The sequence below is a fragment of the Lissotriton vulgaris genome, chromosome 9 (assembly GCF_964263255.1).
Source record: "Lissotriton vulgaris chromosome 9, aLisVul1.2, whole genome shotgun sequence".
NCBI lineage: Eukaryota > Metazoa > Chordata > Amphibia > Caudata > Salamandridae > Lissotriton > Lissotriton vulgaris.
Window position 1 is genome coordinate 571198386 of NC_141697.1, and position 22579 is coordinate 571220964.

The 22579-nt window shown below is 45.9% G+C and overlaps 1 protein-coding gene across 1 annotated transcript in view; it reads right to left on the reverse strand.

Moving 5' to 3' along the window:
• LOC147691849 (uncharacterized) overlaps positions 1-22579 on the reverse strand; it is a 323118-nt gene that overhangs the window by 100143 nt on the left and 200396 nt on the right. The window contains exon 16 of the mRNA XM_086938124.1: positions 1086-1198. Coding sequence (XP_086794250.1) covers positions 1086-1198 — 113 coding nt within the window. The remainder of the gene's footprint in view (positions 1-1085; positions 1199-22579) is intronic.

Genomic DNA, 22579 nt, shown 5'->3' on the forward strand with positions numbered 1-22579 from the left:
GCCCTCATAGAACCCATGAAGATGGGGAAGGGAGCGGCTCTTTCAGTGCCCCATGGTCAAAATAAACTGTCCGGGCTCAAAGAGTCTTTCATTATGTGCAGTGGTCACGTAAAAAAGTATAGTGGAAACGACACGTAAAGGGGGTCAGAAGATATTCCTAGTAATTTCTGTATATGTTTATAAAAGCATGCACAGAATTGTTTTATTCTTGACTGACCAGGAGTGTGTGATGAAGAGAGGACGATGTTGCTCATCCTTGGATTGTTATGCAAAGTGATGGCACTAGCATTAAATGCAAAAAACACAGTTGATGGACAGAATGCAGAACAATGTCTTACATTCACCCCAGTACAAAGATCTGGGCCTAAATCCATCGTTTTTTTGCACTCCACAACACCCCAGTTCAGACATGGCAATATGCAAATCAGCCTTGACCCTGTGCCTCATGGGAACAGTCCAGCCCGAACTACCAAGCATAACTTAGTAGGGCTAGGTTAGAACTTTACTGGGTTAGGGCTGGGTCACCAGTGACATGCAGAAAGTGAATACAGCAGAAAGAGCCCTGTTTGCTTTCTGCTCCTGCTACCCAGTGCTTAAATTGAGCTGGTAGGGCCAGAGGGGCCCACTGGCACTCATTGTTGGGACTATCAGTTATTTTTCTGAATCAGACATTTATCGAGAGCACGAGAGGGAAAAGCAGTTTAAAGATGGAGAAAGAGAAAGACGGAGAAACGTTACAAACCAAGAAATTAGGAATCTGAAAGAGAGAGATGAAGGGGCAGGGAAAGTCTGGAAGTGGATTAAAGAGGCATGAGGTGATTTAAAGACTACACAGCCTTGGTATTCGGTGGGCTAACACTTAAAAGTGTGGGTGTAGGCATCTAAGCAGAGATTTGAGCAACAGCACTTATTCTTTTACAAACTAAGCACTCATACTACCGCCATTATGGCCCCTGAGAGTTTGCAAGGGCACTGCCAGGGGTCCCAGAAATCAAGCCAAGGATGCACGTTGCTACCAATATCTACTGTTGAGATCCATGCCTGGGACCAAGGGACCTGTGACACCCTCAAGGATGCTATCTCACCTGCTGTTTGAGCTCTGATGCTCCTCACATTGAGAGGGGCGTTCCAGCTGTCCTCTCAGTTTGGTCAGGTCTGTCTCGAGCTCTTGGACTTTCACCTTCTCCGTCATCAAGTCCTGAAACAGAAGATATGGCAAAATAATGAATAGTAAGAGCTATTGCACTGTGTCCAAAAGTTTGCTGGCACCTCTGCACTTTTCCTTACGCAGGTCCTGCACAGTCTCTGCATAACTGCACTTTATCCTGTGCTGTGTAAAAGACTGCGGGATTGTGAGGTTAAATCTGAAGTCCTAGGGCAGTCAAGATAATCAGGATTCTCCCTCTAGGCCAGTGGTTCTTAACCATCTGACTTCTGTGGATCCCTACTTAAATATTACTGGATTCCAGGGATCCCCATTGAGTCATTGCTGAAAGCCAGGGACCCCCTACCTAAGCAATTTTGGTGATTTGAATAGCAAAACTATTAACAAAAATAGAGACACAAATATTCATCAAATGAATACAAAAACGATGAAACATTTTATTTCATTCACAAACAAATATTTTTAAAAAATTAATTTTACTTTTAATGAGAAGGTTGGAGCTTTTAAAATTGAATTGAGGCAACTCATTGTCCATACTATATTCTATTTGATGCAATTGCTCCCACAAATAGATCTGGGGATACCAATTTAATTTTTTGTCTCTAATTTTTAATTACTTCACATTTAGAGAACGTTTTAAATGTTTTACATTTTACTCCTTTATTTCTATACATTTTATTAATCTGTTAATAATATACTTTCCAAGCAGTCATGGACGCTCTAAGTAGATGTCATGGATCTCCAGATGTCCCCTGACTACAGATTAAGAATCACTGCTCTAGGCAAATGCCCTCTGTGGATTCCCTAACAGAGATTTTCAAAGCACATTAAAGTGAAAAGAAAAAGAAACTCATGGAAAAGGGAAAAGGGAGGGTTCCTTGTTAATCTAGGGAAGGTGCAAATATAGGATGGAATAGTTTTGGGCACTTTTTCTACTACGCTCTGGATCTCTCATAGATTCACATGCTTAAAGTGAGTGGAAGATGGCAAGGAGGGAACTTAAGCTCAACTTCACATGAGCAAAATGATCTGTGAATAACTAATATTGAAACATATGTATTGTGTGCAGCTGCGCTACATTTCCTTTCTAGTTTTATGCCAGCAGGGTTATTCAGCTAGGCAGCAGGAGGAAGACTCCTGATATGTGAGGCCAAACATTCAGCATTCTGTCTGTGACTACCTCCCGCCCCCCACTCACCGATTGAACTCATCCGTGAGGCATTGGGTTCTCTACGACTACTTCAGTGGGGCGTCATATGTTCCCGAAACATTTCTCCACGATGATCGGTCATATGTTCCCTGTACATTCTATTGCGATACCTTACTCTACGAGTGACATTTCTTTTTTGCACTTCATGTCGATATTATGTGCTGTGTCTTGGGACATTGTATATACTAAATTGCTTAATGTATCCTGTGAGTGATTCTTGTTGTAAAGTGCTCCAATACCTTCGGGTCTGGTTAGCGCTATATAAAACTTATAATACATTTTTTTTTAAAAAGACTCTTAGGCTTCCAGAGCCTGTTGCTATGCACAATAAGAGCCGGCCTAGGCTACTAAGGCTCTATTTACCAGTAGCCCGGCTAAAGGCGCAAATATGATTGCACCTTTTAAGATCTGATACCCCAAGATTTGGAATTTAAAAGGTGCAATCATTATTGCCTATTACAAGCAGTGCGCATACAAATGAGGCATAACATGCGGATTTGGGTGTTTTATGCACCAAAATTCCCATGTAAATGTATTTGCTGAGCATGTATCCCCAGTAAATTTCATCAGGCTTCCCCTGCCGAATTCCACCCGGCGCTAACCAAACGGCTAAGGTAAATACCAGGAAATGAATTGCCCGTAGATCAGAAAAAACACCCCACTCGTACTGGGGACCTATGAAAAGTAATTATTGGAAGATATACATTGAAAGTGTTGTTTTGCCCTCCTGATTAACTCAAGCGAGAAAAAGTGTGAATGAATTGCCAATAAACACTGTTGAAATTCTAAGGGTACTCAAGCTCACTCATGGAATGGCAATAAAATGCAAAACTATTTAGAAACTATGATAACCAGGATGATTTGAGTAAGAGGCTACTTAAGCGTAACCTGACATGACATGCGGTTTACACCCTGGGAGTGACTAATACTGAATCATTGGCCTAGGTGTGGTCACGCTATGGCTGCATTTTAAGTTCTTCATAAGAAACAAGTTGTGTCATGAACACCTGGAAATTCTGTGTTCAATCTGGAAATAAGGCGCACCTTGACTGAAAGGTTTCAGCAGCACCACTTGTCCTACTGCTGTCTCAGATCTTGCACTGTTACTATACTTTAGTGTTATGAGCAGGCTGACAAGAATTCCATGCTGCAGCCTTGTAGATATCTGTAAACAGGACTCCTATAAAAATGCCACAGCCATCTTTCTGGTAGAGTGTACTCCAACTGCACCACAAAGAGTTTCAACAGCTTTGCCTCAACAGCGGGCACAGAGGCTCCAAACTGGAGAGCAATCAATTATTTCGATAAGGATTAGCTTTTCTTTGGATTCTTTGTCCTCGCTTAACATAAATCCTTTGATCTGTCCATGTAAACCTTGTGACATCTCTTAATGTCCAAGCGGCATAAACATTATTAGTGTAGTGATGGTTGTATGTGGAAAGAAGTTGAGCACAAGCCCGGCTGCATCAAGTTAAAGCCTGCAGTTATCTCGAGTATAAACGGAGGTTTATCTTCAACACAATTTTGTCATCATAAAATCTGATATAAAGTACTCAACAAGGTTTGTTTATGACTGATCCTTTCCACAAATATCCCTACTAACAAGTTTTCAAAAGTAAGTATTTTAGGTAAACTCTGTGAAATGACTCCAATGGAAACCTCCTTAGAGCTGCTAAACCGGTTTTGACATTCTATGGGGAGAGGGTCGGGTAACTTTTAGATATGTTCTGAACACAACATTCATAAATGCTTGATCTCTATGTGAGGCTCTGAAGTGAGTTATCCTTCTGTAGCAAGAAACCTCTGATGAAAAAGTACTTAAATCCAGACTCTTCTACATGAAGGGCGTATAGAATCGTTTCCTGACTTGGGGCCTGATTTAGACTTTAGGGGATGGTGTAAAGTACGGCAGGGCGATGGAGTAAATTACACAATCACCCTGATGGACACCCAACCCCCCTAAATTTAGAGATGTCTGCCAGCCTTACAGACGTCTCTTACCACTGACAGGAACTGCCGTCATGGCAGTTCCTGTCAATGTTGTAAAAGTTTGAACGCTGGCACCTTCAAACATGATGTCGGCAAACAAACTTTTACAAAGCTTTATGTATTTTCAAAAACTAACTCCTAAAGCAGTTTTTTTTAAAGTAAGACTAATGACCCCCAAGCTATGTGGTGAGAGTAATTGTTTTTATTGCTGGCAGTGACAGACAGCAAAAAAAACCACCCATTCGAAATTGGGCGGACAGTAGGATGGCTTACCTCCAACAGCCCAGACTCGATCGGGCGACGCTACCAAAATAGTCTCCGTTGTCATCACATTGTTGGTCGGCTCACCTCTAAATCGGGTTATGACAGAGTAACCTCTCTGCCAAACTCTAAATTAGCCCCTAAATTTCAAAACTGCCAGGTGTTTACACACTTCTTCTGTGCGGGAGCTTCTTTAGAAAAATCGGCATGAAGTTGGTCAAACACCTATAGCACTTTGGTCTCTTTGCACTCCCATAGATACTATGGGCCAGATGTACATAAAAGTCAGTTTGCGATTTCCTAGTTGTGAATCTTTGAGATTCGCAATTAGGAAATCGCAAACATGCATGTACAAATGTTTCCTAGACACATTTTGCGATTCCCAGTGGGTCGCAAATAGACCTACCTCATTAATGAGGTAGGTCTCGTTTTGGGAATGGCCTGCACTCACAGGGATGGTGGCTTGCTGGGGTTAGCAGAACGCCAATGTTTGTGATTGTTTTTTGAATAAAGCTAATTTTATTTTGTAATGCAGCCCGTTTTCCGAAAAGGAAAATGGGGTACACTTTAAAAATAAAGTGATAAGCTACCTTTTCATTTTTTAAGAGCAGGCAGTGGTCCGTGGGACCACTGCCTGCTCTTAAAAAATGTTGGTGCCCACATTCACAAAGGGGAACGGATCCTTTGGGGTCCCCTTCTCATTTGCGAATTGGTTACCACCAAGATGAAGTTGGTTGTAACTGCAAATGTTTTGCGACTGCATTCTCAGCTGCAAAAAATTCTTACACACCAGAGCAATTCACTATTAGGAAGGGACCTCTTAACACACCCCTTCCTAATAGCAACTCGCATACCCTATTTGAGATTCGGTAATAGTTACCCAATCACAAATAGTGTTTGGTACATCAGAAAAAGCTTTTTTCTGGTCAATAACGGCCCGATTCACAGAGTAGAAAAAGCTTTGCTGTGTTTTTTCAATACGTTCAGAGCTATGTATTGGTGCAAACCCTGCATTAATTTCTCATTGTAGCTTGAAGCTATAATGCAAAATGTAGAGATAGTTAATCTTTTAAAACAAATTTGCTTAATATTTTGTTGCATTTCTCAAGTGGACAAACATAACAGAATATTGAACATTAAACAAGAAAATGCAGTGTTGCATGTCTAGAGTCTGAAAATGCCCAATACGTGTAGATTTTCTTAGGAAATGTAATCTGCACAATCAATTATTAAAAATTGCTATAGATAATGACATTTGGAAGGATCACTGTTAATGGGGCACAGTTCATTTGATGACATATTTCTAACTCAGGAATGTATGGAAAGAATAAAACCTTTTTTCTAATTCTGAACGACCCAAGGAATCTATTGGTGCAAGTCAGACCGCTGCAGTCCTGACTGGGAGATCAGTAGAACACTGTGAATACAAATGTATTTATTTTTCTCCAGAATACGGTAATTCCCTCCTGTCTCCCTCATGTAGGAAGATACCCCAGGCAAGATTAGACCCTTATCGTTGTTGCTGTGGGTCTCCGGACATGTACGTTTTTCATTGAATTGTGGGTGCACACAGGCTGGGTGTAGTGCATTTTGGAAATTTTGAAAGCAAGCAAAATGTCAATTTAGGGAACTTGTCTTTTGGTTAAAGTTATCACTCATTGGCTGCAAGGAAACATACAATAACAATCAGAGGCGCAACTAGAGCCAAATTTCGGGGGGGGGGGCTGAACCTTTAATCAGTAGGCAGAGTGGGGCTGCAGGGGCTCTTAGAAGGGGTGAAACAACTGCAAGGTCTAATTAACATTCAAATGGTCTTTTAAAGACCTGTTTATTTATTTATTTATTTATTTTTGAGATTTATACAGCGCGTACAATTTCATCACCACCCCCTTTTCTGTATCGTTTTTGGCCACTATAGGTGTGACAGGGTATACTCAGACATGAGTCCCTTTCTCACTGCTCCATCAGGATTCAAGCAAGCCGGGCCGAAGAGGCTGAAATGCCAGAAACCGGTCCCCGGTAGCTTGTCTCCTTTCTGGTGAAGAATTGGCTTGGTAGTTTGGTCTGCCCTGTTCCCATGATGCACTGGGCCAGGAACAGACTAATTTGCATATAGCCAGGTTCTGAGCTGGGATGGGGCAGTGAGATAAATAACGGTGATGGATCAAGCTCTGATCTTTGGACTGGGTAAGAGTGGTCTGCTTAATTCAGACACTCTGTTCATCACCACCCCCTTTTCTGTATCGTTTTTGGCCACTATAGGTGTGGCAGGGTATACTCAGACATGAGTCCCTTTCTCACTGCTCCATCAGGATTCAAGCAAGCCGGGCCGAAGAGGCTGAAATGCCAGAAACCGGTCCCCGGTAGCTTGTCTCCTTTCTGGTGAAGAATTGGCTTGGTAGTTTGGTCTGCCCTGTTCCCATGATGCACTGGGCCAGGGACAGACTAATTTGCATATAGCCAGGTTCTGAGCTGGGATGGGGCAGTGAGATAAATAACGGTGATGGATCAAGCTCTGATCTTTGGACTGGGTAAGAGTGGTCTGCTTAATTCAGACACTCTGTTCATCACCACCCCCTTTTCTGTATCGTTTTTGGCCACTATAGGTGTGGCAGGGTATACTCAGACATGAGTCCCTTTCTCACTGCTCCATCAGGATTCAAGCAAGCCGGGCCGAAGAGGCTGAAATGCCAGAAACCGGTCCCCGGTAGCTTGTCTCCTTTCTGGTGAAGAATTGGCTTGGTAGTTTGGTCTGCCCTGTTCCCATGATGCACTGGGGCAGGGACAGACTAATTTGCATATAGCCAGGTTCTGAGCTGGGATGGGGCAGTGAGATAAATAACGGTGATGGATCAAGCTCTGATCTTTGGACTGGGTAAGAGTGGTCTGCTTAATTCAGACACTCTGTTCATCACCACCCCCTTTTCTGTATCGTTTTTGGCCACTATAGGTGTGGCAGGGTATACTCAGACATGAGTCCCTTTCTCACTGCTCCATCAGGATTCAAGCAAGCCGGGCCGAAGAGGCTGAAATGCCAGAAACCGGTCCCCGGTAGCTTGTCTCCTTTCTGGTGAAGAATTGGCTTGGTAGTTTGGTCTGCCCTGTTCCCATGATGCACTGGGCCAGGGACAGACTAATTTGCATATAGCCAGGTTCTGAGCTGGGATGGGGCAGTGAGATAAAGAACGGTGATGGATCAAGCTCTGATCTTTGGACTGGGTAAGAGTGGTCTGCTTAATTCAGACACTCTGTTCATCACCACCCCCTTTTCTGTATCGACAATTGCCCGTAGGCGTCTCGGCGCTAGAAACTTTGAATGTATTCCCGAGGTTAGGCCGGTAACTATTCTTGATAAAACAGCCAGGTCTTTATCTTTCTGCGGAAATGCATCAGGGATGGGCTGTCTTTGATGGAAGCTGGCAGGGAGTTCCATAACCTGGGAGCTGCCACAAGGAAGCGTCTATCGCCCCAGTTAACTGTTTTTGTTCGTGGTATTTGAAGGATTTTAAGGTTGTTAGATCGGAGCGATCTTATGGAGGACTGGTATCTGAGATGGGATTTCAGGAAATGTGGACCACAGTTGTGCAGTGCTTTATAGAGTATGCATAGCGCTTTAAACTTGATCCTGTTTCGAATCTTGAGCCAATGCAGGTCTCTTATAGTCTCAGAGATTGGTGAGAACTTTGGGATTCCAGACAAGAGGTGGGCTGCAGCATTCTGGATGGTCTGCATTTTGTTGGTCACTCTTGCTTGGGCGTTGATGAATAAGACGTTACAATAGTCAAGAGATGACAGCACGAGGGCGCTTACCAGCGTCTTACCTGCTGAGGTTGGTAGAAACGGCATGATTTTCTTGATCAGCCTAAGATTGTGATGGGCTGTTGCTACTATTTTATTTGAGTGGGCCATGAAATTTAATTTATCGTCAAAAATCACCCCCAGATTTCTGATGGTGATGGCTGGTGTAGGTGGTGTTCCATGCGTAGGGGGCCACCAGTTGTTTGACCATCCGGGGGAGAGATGTCCAAATATGACGACCCCCGTTTTTTCAGCATTTAACTTTAGGCAGTTAGAGGCCATCCACTCACCGATCGCCCGCATGCCCTCTTGGAAGTTTTCAGCTACCTTGTCTCCATTCCCGTTGATGGCCAACACAAGCTGGGTGTCATCCGCGTACGAGGTAAGGCTCATCCCATAGGCCTTGATGACAGAGGCCAGGTCCGACACGTAGATATTAAATAGTGTCGGACTAAGGGATGAGCCTTGGGGAACCCCACACAGTAGTGACAGCTTGTGCGATTGGAAGGGCCCCAGTGTGACCACCTGTGATCTACCGGCCAAGAAGGAGGAAAGCAGATTTCTAGCCATGTGGGGGATGCCCAGGTTTTCGGCAAGGTCGACCAGGATCTTGTGGTCGACCGTGTCGAAGGCCGCCGACAGATCGAGCAGTACGAGTATTGCTGTACCTCCCTGGTCCCGGATCACTCTTATGTCCTCTGTAGCTTTTATTAAGGCAGTTTCGGTTCCGTGGAACTTGCGGAAACTAAATTGGGTGTTGTCCAGTAGTTGATGTTTTTCTATGAACTCTGAGAGTTGGGAGTTCATAGCCTTTTCCACTACCTTGGCTAAAAAGGGGAGACTGGCTATGGGGCGGTAGTTTTTTAGTTGGTCCTTGTCCAGATTAGCTTTCTTAAGTAGGGGTTTGACCAAAGTGTTTTTAAGGGAGTCTGGGTATATCCCAGTTCTGAACATTGTGTTGCAGATTGATACAATGTCAGGGGAGAGATAGTCCATGATCGGACGAATGACTTTTAGAGGGCAAGGATCTAATGCTGAGCCTGATTTGATTGTGGCCGTTATTTCCTTGATTTGTGTTTCTCCAAGGTCTAAGAACTGAGAAAGTTCGATATTGTTAGTCCCGTTGTTAGATGTGGGGGGGCTGATGACTGTCTTTGTGGAGAATGCTTGATATATATCATTCACCTTTGTAAAAAAGAAATCAGCCAGAGAATCACAAAAGACTTGGGATTGTGGAGGATTCAGGTCCGGTGCGTTTCCCGCTAAAGCCTTAGTTATCTCAAAAAGTTTTTTACTTGAGTTTTTAGCAGAATTGATTTGTTCAGTGAAATAGGATTTTTTTGTCTCGACTATAAGGGCGTTGTATTGTCCGAGTGCTTCCTTATAGCTGGTCTTGCTTTCAGCGCTGTAGGATCTGCGCCAATGTCTCTCCCTGTTTCTACAGAATTGTCTCTTAATACAGAGCTCCTCTGTAAACCATGGGGCTGATGGCGTTGCTCTATTTCTAGAGAATTTTTTAGTTGGGGCTAAGGAGTGGGTGGCGGTACCTATCCACTCCTGAAATTGTCGTGTGGCCAAGTTTGGATCAAATGTTGAGTCAGGATGAGTTTTTTCAAGTAGGCTCGTTAGCTCAGCGTGATCGATGTCCTTCGGTACAGAGTGGGGTCTGAGTCTATTTAATGTGACTGATATTTTTATTAAAATGGCGAAGTGGTCGGTCCATGGCATTGGTAAGGTATCTATTATATTAACGCCTTGCATATTAGTAAAAATGCCATCTAGCGTGTGACCGGCTATATGGGTGGGGGTGGTTACCAGTTGCCGAAGTCTCATGGTGTGCATGTCTGATATCAAGGAATGGGTATCTTTGTCAGCTGCATTCTCAAGATGGAAGTTCAAGTCGCCCAATAATGTAAATGAGTCTTCCAGCGCTGGAGCTTCTAGTATTGCACCCAGATTTGCTAGAAAGTTGGTGCAAGAGCCTGGTGGTCGATATAGGAGGATGCCTTTAAAATGAAACGATGGGGTGAGTTTAAGATCGAAAAGAAGGGCTTCGCAGGAGGTGGAGTGGATGTGAGATATTCTGACCGTTATGTGGTCGCGGGCGATGATGGCTAGTCCTCCTCTGCGCTGCCCCACTCTATCTAGGCGATAGGCGTTATAGGCTGGGGGGGTCGCAACTGCCATGTCAGGATCGGATGCTCCATCCGTCCATGTCTCCGTGATAAAGAGACAATCAAGGTTGTTGTTGATAATAAGATCGTGTATTTCTTGCCGGTGCTTGACGTTTTGATTTTTTCATTCGTTATCTGTAGCTTCACGTTGCAGTGAGGACATGTAAATTTTGTGGTATCTGACCATAAGTGTGGATTATATTGAGCGCAGGCGGTGTTAGGCGTGCGCAGTGCCATCAATGTGGATTTGGGGTAGATGTGGGGAGCCTGTCACGGAGATTGATCAGAGGTTCTGGCCCTTGGCCCGGTCTCGGCACGGACGAGCACAGACGAGCTTGCCTTATGCACGCCTTCGGCACGCATTCGTCGCGCCCGCTGCGCTCGTCCGCTGCGCTTCCGGAGCATGAACATATTTGTAGGGAGGGAGCAATGCAAAAGGCGTGGCCTAGAAGTGGGCGTGTCCCAGTCAAGGAGAGGGGAATGAAGTTGGTGGGAAAACTGCGATTTTGCCCTTACCAGTGCTCGTTTTTCAGCAGGAAAGGGTGCCTGCACACTGCAGTGATGTGACAGGGAAGGTGAGTGATTTTAAAAGCAAAGTGAAATTTTACAGTTTTAAAACAAAGTTATGCTCAGTTTTCCTTGCTACTCCCGGCTGTGCCTCAGGAGGGTTCAAAAGTTATTAAACGTTCGGGTGTGGCTCTGTGTGTGCCCGGTATCTGTCTCATCCCGGGCTGCCACACACGACGAGGGGGCTGAAGTCCGTTGAGTTCAATGAGTGTTGCGCGCCTGATAACAATACACATTTTTAACATGTACACATCCTAAGGTTTCTATCACTAGGTGTCATAACACCCTCACCCTGATTGGCTGGCTGCAAAATTGGTCTGATTGGTTCCTCTGGGTCTTCTGGGCATGTTGTTGGTAAGCGACATGCATCAGTTTTCTGTGGATTCAGGGTGCGAGCAGGTAATATACTGGGAGTAAAGCATTTTGGTAAAGTTGCAAGTGAAATCCCCATTCTATTTCAGGATCCGGAGGCGAGGATTCATTTATTCTAGTGCCAGCAGCCATTAACAATACACAATGCAACTATAAAACTAAATTTCCCATGACTCAACAGGAAATACCAGTAAAACATTCCATCCAATTAACAGGCAGCATGTCCCTCAAGACACTGTGCCGCTGCTCTATCCTCCTCTTTCTTCACTGCTCCAGCAGTATGAGATAAGTGCCTCATAGTGTTCTGTTTACTCATGTATATTTGAAACCCTTTATTGTCTCGAATTGCTTTTATTGAAAGATTTCTGTGTGTTTAACAGTTTTTCTTGCAGTGCGTTAATCTGCGTTAATCTACGCGGCCGCTCTTGCTCTCGAAGGTTTTGTAGCGTGGTGCACCCTCCGGCCGCTAGAAGGCCCGCGATTCTGTCAATTTTGTACCCCCCTCCCCCTCCCGCGTCTGTTTCACATGTAACTGTCAGCACAGTGAGACGTGGCCGGCTGCAAGCAACTATGGGGGCTGAATAATTTTAGTTTTTTCATGGACTTGGGAGCCTTATCGCAAAGTCAACTCGTTTGAGCTTCAGAGCCACCGCCTGGAGATTTGACGTCCGTGAGGGCAAGACTAATTAGTTGGGACTCGTCCCAGATACTCACGAGGGTAAGATTAATTGGTGGGACTTGTCCCAGGCGGCTACCATTGAATTCCTACAGAGTCAGCAGGGATTGTTTGAGTCTTTTGGGCCTCTGTAGCCTAAAATAAAGTGTTCCTCTAAGGACCTGTATATTGTGTGGGCAGACCCCCCTACCCCTCCCCCCCCATTGCTAATGCCCTCTATAGGCTGACTACTGATTTGTGGTTTCCCATCATGTATGGCTCTGAGCGTATGCGGAAGAGGAGGAGGTTACTTACCTCCCAACTGATACCTTCTACCAGATCATGGATAATTCAAAATTTGCAAACATACGTGACAAGAATTTTCAATTCTATTAAGGACAAGGAGGCGAGGATTATGCTTTCTCATTTCTTTAATGAAATGCTCAGCAGCCAATAAAAATAACCAAAAACTACATTTCCCATGAACACTAGGGAATGACCATAGAGACTACAGTATAAAAGGTCCCAACATTAGTCCTTCTTCCTCTTTCTTTGTTGAGGAAACAGTTCAAGTCCAAAATGTAATCCCATGTAGATCAACAATAATAACTCCAAACATGCCGCAGAAATCCAAAGGATCTGGAAGCAGGCAGTAGAAGAACTCTGGGTCCGTGAACCAGGAGAAAGATGAAACTCTGGAGGAAGTCGGCAAACTCTACTTCGGGTCTGAACCTGAAAGAGATACATAGCCGTAACATCCAAAAAATGCAAGAGAGTCAAAAGCAATCCAGGGGGGGAAAGAACAAGGAATAAGCGATTTGCAATAGCATCAAACAGATTACAGCACATAACAATGCAAATCAAATACAATGGGTGGGATAATCCTCGCCTCCTTGTCCTTAATAGAATTGAAAAATCTTGTCACGTATGTTTGCAAATTTTGAATTCTATGTCAGGACAGGAGGCTCCGATTATGCTTGTTCAAAGCTGATCCACCACCACAGAAGCAATTGGTTTGCAATAAAATGTTTTGAAAACTGAATCAGAAGACCAATCTGCGGCCTTCATAATGTCAAAAAGAGTGACACCCATGGAAAAAGCTTTAGAAGCCATTGTACCACGTGCAGAATGTGCACCAAACACAGATACATCAATGCCCGCCTCGGACATAAGCCAACGCACCCAGCGCGCCAGAGTAGCTGGAGTGACAGGGCGAAATGGTTTCTGTAAGGCAATTAGCAATTGACCCTGCATGTCTGAACGTAAAGAAGCAGTACTTACCTCATAATCCTTAAGACACTGCACAATACAAAGGTTGGGATGAGCGGGAAAAGAGGGATAAGTAATGAAAGTAGTATTAGACTTAGTCCGTCTAGAAAGACGAAAAGTAACACCCTCAGGTGTGAAACTGCGACCCGCAAGATCTAATGCGCGGACATCCGACACACGTTTACAAGATACAAGGCACAACAACATGGTCAACTTAGCAGACGATTGGTTATGAGACAACAACGGATTGGAAGGCCAGGCCTCCAAGAACCGCAGGACAATGGAAACATCCCATAAAGAGACATACTTAGGAGTGGGAGGCTTCGAGAGACGAATACCTTTAAGCAATTTGGAAATGAAGGGGTGCTCACCAGCAGGCTTGCCATCAATCTGGATGTGGCCAGCTGAAATAGCGGAACGAAAATTATTGACTGTCCTATAAGCCAGACCTGAAGAGGCCAGGGACGCCAAAAAGTTAATGATCAAACAGATATCCGCTGAAATGGGATCAATTTCCCGTTGAGCACACCAATCACAACACCGCTTCCAAGCACCTTTGTATCGTTTGTGAGTATTGAGAGACCATGCCTCACTAATGAATTTGGAAGCGTCGCTAGAAATGCCCGGGATCGTCCAGCGATTCCCGAGATCCGCCACGCCAGCAGCTGGAGAGAGCCTGACAGAATTAGGGGATGCGGATCTTCGAGAGGATCCAATAAAAGATTCCACTTCTGGGGAAGAAGGAGAGGAGGCTCGCAACACATTTCCAGGAGAACCGGGAACCACGCTTGAGCTCTCCAGAGCGGAGCAATCAGCATCAGATCCGCTCGAAACCGTTTGGTGTAAGCCAGAACTCTGGGGAGCTTCATGAATGGGGGAAACGCATAGCACAGAGTCGATGGCCACTGCTGAAGAAAAGCATCTGTGGCTAGGGCTAACGGATCTGGCCTCCAACTGTAAAATAGCGGGAGTTGCGTGTTGAGGCGAGAGGCAAACAGGTCTATGTGACACTGGCCCCAACGCCGAAGAACAGAACGGAACACTCGAGGGTGAAGCCTCCAGTCGCTGAAATCCCGAAGATGTCTGGAGTGCCAATCTGCAATTTGGTTGTTGCGCCCCGGAAGATACTCCGCAATAACAGTGATCCTCTGCTGCAGACAAAAATGCCAAAAGTCCTTGGCTATCTCCGCCAACACCTTGGACCACGTTGTCCATCCGGAGAAGAATGCAGCAACTGGTTTGAAGGGGAGAGAAACACTTGATCGCAAAAGAACCCGCTAGGAGTTCCAGACAGTTTATGTGGAGGGACAACTCCTGAGGGGACCAATGACCCCCCGTCGAGAAAGGACTGCAACGGGCTCCCCAACCCCATCGACTGGCATCGGATTCTATCACTAGTTCCGGCGGCGCACCGAATAGGGCTCGACCATTCCAGGCTCCATGTGGTCTAGCCACCATTGCATCTCCCACCTCACGTCCTCCGTCAGAGGAATCAGGTCCGAGTACCTGAGGCCGTTTCGGAGATGCAGGATTTTCAGCCGCTGCATTGCTCTGTAATGCAGAGGGCCTGGAAAGATCGCCTGAATGGAAGACGCTAACAGACCTACTACGCGTGCCAACGATCTCAATGACGCAGTCTGTCTGGAAATAACAGATGTCAATTCCCTCTTGATGTAACAAATCTTTTGGCCGGGCAAGAGGAGCTGGCAAGCAACCGAGTCTATCTGAAAACCCAGAAAATCTATAGATTGAGTTGGAGTCAAAACCGATTTCGGAATGTTGATCAGAAAACCGAGAGATTGCAAAAGACCGATGGACCACTCCAGATGTTGCAGAAGTCTGAGCGGACAATCCGCCATAAGGAGAATATCGTCCAGATAAATAATCAGCCTGACCCCCTGAGATCGCAGATGTTCCACAACCGGTCTCAGTAGTTTCGTGAAGCACCAAGGTGCCGACAAAAGGCCGAACGGGAGAACCTGATACTCGTACCAAACTCCCTGCCACTGAAACTGGAGAAACCGACGATGGGGTCTGAAGATCGATATCGACAGATACGCGTCCTTGAGATCCAGGCGGACCATCCAGTCCCCTTAGCGCAGGAGATCCCGCAAGAGATGGATGCCCTCCATCTTGAAGTGCCGGTAGACCACCCCTCCGTTGAAGTCTTTCAGGTTGAGAACCAGGCGAGACCCGCCTCCTTTCTTCTCGACCAGAAAGACTGAGCTGGCAAACCCCGTCGGATGACGGTCAGTTTGAAGAATCGCCCTTTTTTGGAGAAGAACGTTAATTTCCTCGGAGAGGCAAGCTTGATCTTGAAGGGAAAAACTTAAACAAGGGGGAGGACGGGTCTGATGCATAGGGTGATAGAACTCTATTTTGAACCCCTGTACGGTTTCTAGCACCCATTCATCGCTGGAGATCATGCGCCAGTTTTCGAGAAAAAACTGTATTCGTCCCCCCAACATCACATCGCAAGCATGAATCAGGCTCACCTGCAGAGTTGGAGTCCTGGTAGTGTCCTTGCTGTCCTCTGGAATGACCTTTTCCATATTGTCCCTTCCCTTTGCGGGAGGGATAGAAGTTTGCTCTGGTGGAGTATCCTGAGTCGGGTGCTCCTCCACGATGAGAGGTGTTACGTCATTGGGACTGGTGAGTGGAACCACGGCCGAACGAGCGTCCCCGATGTCGTACGGCCTTGGCAAAAACTGGACGCATAGCCCGGCGCAATGACGCCTGCGCCTTGTCAATGCCACTGAAGGTGGAAACAAACTTTGTAAGCTCCTTTAAGAAAGGCTTTCCAAATAAGAGACCTTGTGCTTCAGGACCAGACTCGGAAGTCGCTAGCTCTGATAGTTTCGGGTCCAATTTCAAAAGAATCGAGCTGCGTCGTTCAGCAGACACAGCACAATTGGCATTACCCTTTGTGCCCATTCAATCAATTCGTCCGGGTCCACAAGGGCTGAGGCCTCCTTCGCCTGGAACCCCAGATCTAGAATCTTGGTTAGAGGCCCAAGCATATCCAGCATCTTGTCTTGGCAAGACTTCCAAGACCGGTCAAGGCCCTTTTTCGGGTCCTTAGCATATTTCTTTAAGTAGGTGACCATCATGGGATCGACCTCCGGCGTCTCAGCCAAATGATCAGCGAGGTCAGGCCTCGGGCATTCAGAGCGGAGTCTAGCACGAACAGAAGCCTCAAAGGGCTGACGAATGTGTGCTTGAATATAGGCTGCAACAGCAGGTGAGGGCAACCAGGAAGATGAATTTGGATGTAGGATATCCGCGGGTTCAAAAGTTAGCACAGGAGGACGTTCAGGAGCGTCCACAAAATGCTCTTTGCAGACACGCTTTTTGGGTGGGGGTGAATTATGGTCTGAAGATGTTGAAGAATGAGCATTGTCAGAATCGTCGGTATCCTGAGGTGCAGAAGTTCTGGAAGGCGCAGCCGCCAAAGTCTTAGCCAGTTTCTGGAAATCAGACTTATGGGGATTAACAGGAGACTTTGTGGATTTCTTAGTCGCAGGCAGCCATCCCTGCTGCTGTGCATACATATATAAATGACACTTGAGAGGATTAATTGCACGCACCAGTGCTTTATTTACAGAATGTTGGACCCCTTTGTCCAATTCCTCCACTAAATTATGCTCCAAAGAGCCGTCATCCTCATCCCCATAATAGTAGTCATCATCTGCGTCATAGTATTCTGCCATTATACACAAGTTTATTAATTAGGGCCCACAAGATGACTATAGGAATATAGAGTGTCAAAACACAATACAAGGGGGAGTGTAAGAACCCCACAGCAGGCTTACAAAAGAGTAGGCACAAACCTGACTCCAAATGAAATACAGCGTGGAGGGAGCAAAGCCTGCACAGTCAAAATACACTCTAGGCAGCGCCTATGCAACAAAGTATCAACCGAAGCCCTCACAGGACTCCAGTGTCACACGGGGTTAAATTGGAACAGGCTGTGGGCATGGGCGTTGAAAAACGACCTCGTCACTCAACCGGCGCTGTGAGGAAAGATAACAGGAGCCGGAAATGAAGCAGCGCGCATGCGCAACTGCCGCCTGACACAATACCCGGCTCGAGAGCGCTCGCGCTCTCTGTGCGAGTCGGAAACCCCTGCTCCCGCTCCACAAGGTCCGCAGGCAACAAGCAGGCGCCCGGACACATAAACGGAGGTGCACACACGCTCCGAGAACAGAGACGCCGAACGGGCAAAAGAAACCGAAGCTGCACAATAAACAGTAGGAGTCGGGAGAGCTCCAATGCGTGAACGCAGCGCGCTACGAAAATGCCAAAATACAAGCAAGAAATACCAATGGCACAGCAAGCAATCAGCAAAAAAGTAAGCAAATATAGATAAAGCACTTAACTGGCTGCGGAGCAGCAAAGAAAGAGGAAGAAGGACTAATGTTGGGACCTTTTATACTGTAGTCTCTATGGTCATTCCCTAGTGTTCATGGGAAATGTAGTTTTTGGTTATTTTTATTGGCTGCTGAGCATTTCATTAAAGAAATGAGAAAGCATAATCGGAGCCTCCTGTCCTGACATAGAATTTCATACTTCAAGCAGTGTCAAAAGTTATTGCGCCCTTGGAGCAGAAAATACGCTGCATTGCAACGCTGTGCCAAAGACCCCTTGCCCCAAGGGAAGAACCATCTGGGCCTCAGCCCCCGACCTCTAGGGCAGCCAGTGGCACATGTAGCAGACACCAAACGCATGCGTGCGGAAGACTAAGAGGTCGACATTGAAACGTTTGCATGCTTAAACAAGCATTTGCAATGCAATAGGTCTCACATTAGGAAAGTTTGAGCTATTGGTCTTGTAAATGACAATTTTTTTATTTATGTGTTGTTTTTGAAAATAGCTAAATTAATAGCTTTGTCAGTTACAATGCCAATAGTTATAACTTTCGCAAATGTGACACCTATAGCATTTGTAATGCAACATGTTTTGTATTTACATGACTTAGATGTATTGATATTACAAATAACAATGGCTTTTAATTTTTTAAAATAATTAATACTTAAATAATTTATTTAATTTATATTGGCAATAGCTTAAAGTTTTGTAAATAACTTTTGCGAAGATTATGTTCAGTGTATTTTATTGTGACAAAAATTCAAGAACAGAAGTGAAATATTAACATCTTTTTGTGACATTTGTAATAAAGCTTGAAACATTGAGAGAACATATTTGAATCAGTGATGCTGTGGTGGTGCTGAGTGGTGCTGTGGTTGCACTGAGTGATGCTTTGGTTGCGCTGAGTGATGCTGTGGTTACGCTGAGTGGTACTGTGGTTGCGCTGAGTGGTGCTGTGGTGGTGCTGAGTGGTGCTGTGGTGGTGCTGAGTGGTTCTGTGGTGGTGCTGTGGTGGTGCTGTGGTGGTGCTGAGGTGATGCTGAGGCGATTCTGTGGTGGTGCTGTGGTGATGCTGTGGTGGTGCTGTGGTTGCGCTGAGTGATGCTGTGGTTGCGCTGAGTGGTGCTGTGGTGGTGCTGTGGTGATGCTGAGGTGATGCTGAGGCGATTCTGTGGTGGTGCTGTGGTGATGCTGTGGTGGTGCTGTGGTTGCGCTGAGTGATGCTGTGGTTGCGCTGAGTGATGCTGTGGTTGCGCTGAGTGATGCTGTGGTTGCGCTGAGTGATGCTGTGGTTTCGCAGAGTGGTGCTGTGATGGTGCTGAGTGGCGCTGTGGTGATGCTGAGTGGTGCTGAGTGGTGCTGTGGTGGTGCTGAGTGGTGCTGTGGTGGTGCTGAGTGGTGCTGTGGTAGTGCTGTGGTGGTGCTGAGTGATAATGTGGTGGTGTTGAGTGATAATGTGGTGGTGCTGAGTGATAATGTGGTGGTGCTGAGTGATAATGTGGTGGTGCTGAGTGATAATGTGGTGGTGCTGAGTGTTAATGAGGTGGTGCTGAGTGGTCCTGTAGTGGTGCTGAGTGTTGCTGAGTGGTGCTGTGGTAGTGCATAGTGATAATGTGGTGGTGCTGAGAGGTGCTGTGGTGGTGCTGAGTGATGCTGTGGTTGAGCTGAATGATGCTGTGGTTGAGCTGAGTGACGCTGTGGTTGCGCTGAGTAATGCTGTGGTTACGCTGAGTGGTGCTGTGGTGGTGCTGAGTGATAATGTGGTGGTGCTGAGAGGTGCTGTGGTGGTGCTGAGTGATGCTGTGGTTGAGCTGAATGATGCTGTGGTTGAGCTGAGTGACGCTGTGGTTGCGCTGAGTAATGCTGTGGTTACGCTGAGTGGTGCTGTGGTGGTGCTGTGTGGTGCTGTGGTGGTGCTGTGGTGGTGCGGAGTGGTGCAGTGGCTGAGCTGAGTGGTGCTGTGATGGTGCTGAGTGGCGCTGTGGTGATGCTGAGTGGTGCTGAGTGATGCTGTGGTGGTGCTGAGTGGTGCTGTGGTGGTGCTGAGTGGTGCTGTGGTAGTGCTGTGGTGGTGCTGAGTGATAATGTGGTGGTGCTGAGTGATAATGTGGTGGTGCTGAGTGATAATGTGGTGGTGCTGAGTGTTAATGAGGTGGTGCTGAGTGGTGCTGTGGAGGTGCTGTAGTGGTGCTGAGTGATGCTGTGGTGGTGCCGAGTGGTGCTGTGGTGGTGCCAAGTGGTGCTGTGGTGGTGCAGAATGATAATGTGGTGGTGCTGAGTAGTGCTGTGGTGGTGCTGAGTGGTGCTGCTGAGTGATGTGGTCGTGCTGAGTGGTGCTGGGTGGTGCTGGGTGGTGCTGTGGTGGTGCTGAGTGGTGCTGTGGTGGTGCTGAATGATAATGTGGTGGTGCTGAGTGATAATGTGGTGCTGGGTGATAATGTGGTGCTGAGTGATAATGTGGTGCTGAGTGATAATGTGGTGGTGCTGAGTAATAATGTGGTGGTGCTGAGTGATAATGTGGTGGTGCTGAGTGATGCTGGGGTAGCGCTGAGTGATGATGTGGTGATGCAGAGGGCAGAAAGGCACAAAAAACGAGTCTTACAGAGGGCAGAAGGGAACAAAAAACGAGTCTAACAGGGGGCAGAAAGGCACAAACAAGAAAGCGGAAGGGGGAAAACAGAGAGAAAAGAAGAACAGAGAAAGAGAAGAGAACGAATAAATGGGAAATGAAAAGTCACATAGTCAAGTTAAATGTAGTATTGTGGCATATATATACACACTTATTCTGGATTAAATTCAAACGGAAAAGAAGAACTGGACGGTCTAACTACTTAAGATCCAGAGTAAAAATGTATGCACCCCGTCTCCTGCGAGGATTTAAAAAAACAAAAAACAAAAAGTGTTCGCTTTTTAGGTGTGCGAGCGTGAAAAACATCTGTAAGGAAGTATGATCGGAATTTATTATTTTTGTTCGTGTGCTGTACTGGCACATATTGGGTGATTTCCAACCCTGCCCAGTCTTCTACAAATCCGGTCTGCAAAATAAACCAGCAGGCAAAGATCAACAAGGGAGGAAGGGTGGCGAGACGCATGGGGAGCAGCAGCCTTTGATGTGCCGGCCGGCCATGCAGTGAATAATTAGGGGAGGAGAAATGCCGGCCTGAGGCAGAGCGCAAAGCAACAGATGGCATTTCTCCTCCCCTAATTATTCACTGCATGGCCGGCCGGCACATCAAAGGCTGCTGCTCCCGATGCGGCTCGGGCGGATAGAAGCGCTTTCACGAGACCTCATCGAGGTCTCGTGAACTTCTGGAAATTCGCGTGTGTGTCTATTCCTAAATATCGTACACCCGACCGACATTACGAGGAGTGTTTATTAAGTTTTCATTTCTCTGTAAAACATACAGATGAAGCCGAACTGCAGAGAGGATCGTATTCTTGCTAGGTGTGTGTCTATTACAAGCTTTCCCTTCTCACACTCGGGAACCGTTGTATGGGAGCAAATTAGACACACAAAGAATTCCAAAGTAAAAAACAGATAACTTCAAATAACGATATTACCAACAACAAACAAGATTAATAGTGAATAGGAAAACCGCATTCAGAGAGCTGCTGCACTGTGCGTGAGGCATTCACCGATGCGATCAAGCATGATTACTGTATAGTTCACCCTCTCAAGCTACCATGTCTTTAGATCAGAACCGTTTGTAGCGCGATGTGCGACAGCTGCTGTCTGCTTGCAAAGTGCTAAGAAAGAATCCAATGTACAAGATGTCGCCCTAGAAAAAGTATTTCCGTCTCAGACTTCAGAAATCAAGTTTCTAAATACATCATGCTATAGGAAATGAGACAACACCTTTCCTTTGAACGGCTGGGCACAAAACTGTTCTCACGATAAGTGAGGCGGGGGAGGGGTTGACTTCCTGCTATTCACACTGTGCATGTTGTCTAAGTACATTTACAACACACTGTAGGTAAAAGCATAATAGAAATATTTTATCAAAATAAAAAAACAATCATTGGACTTAAGTTATTTTGAGAGCTGACCACGACAATACTGCAATGCAGATCAAACCGCAAACAGGTGGATGAAAGAGTGCAAATATAGACACACTCATGTTGTGTGTGGGCTGCTGCTATCAGCTCTTGAGGGCTTTTAAATGTGTGTCTCGGCTCTGCGAGGCATTTAAAGCCTGGCGCGCACCCCCGTGAGTGGCACATCGGGGATGAATACATTACAGACTGTGTTTAAAACACAAGTATTACTCAGAGCAAACAGAGGCCGGGAGCGAGCCAGCGCTAATTGGAGAAGCAAACAGAGGCCGGGAGCGAGCCAGCGCTAATTCGAGAAGCAAACAGAGGCCGGGAGCGAGCCAGCGCTAATTCGAGATAAGATAAACCAGTTTGTGGTTGGTGACAAAATGTAAGAAACTATTAAAACCAGTTTGTGGTTGGTGACAAAATGTAAGAAACTATTAATTTGGCTTGGTGTTTAAGTTCACAGTTTTTTGTTCAATTGGGTGAAAATTCTTCACTGAGCACGAACATTAAAACAAGAAAGAACGTAACAACCAAATCTATGGGCTTATAAAAAGATGTGGCGTTTGTGCGTCTTAAAGTGTGTTTAAGTTCAAAGTTTTTTGTTCAATTGTGTGAAAATGCCTCACTGAGCACAAACATTACAACAAGAAAGAACGTAACAACCAAATCTATGGGCTTATAAAAAGACGTGGCGTTTGTGCATCTTAAAG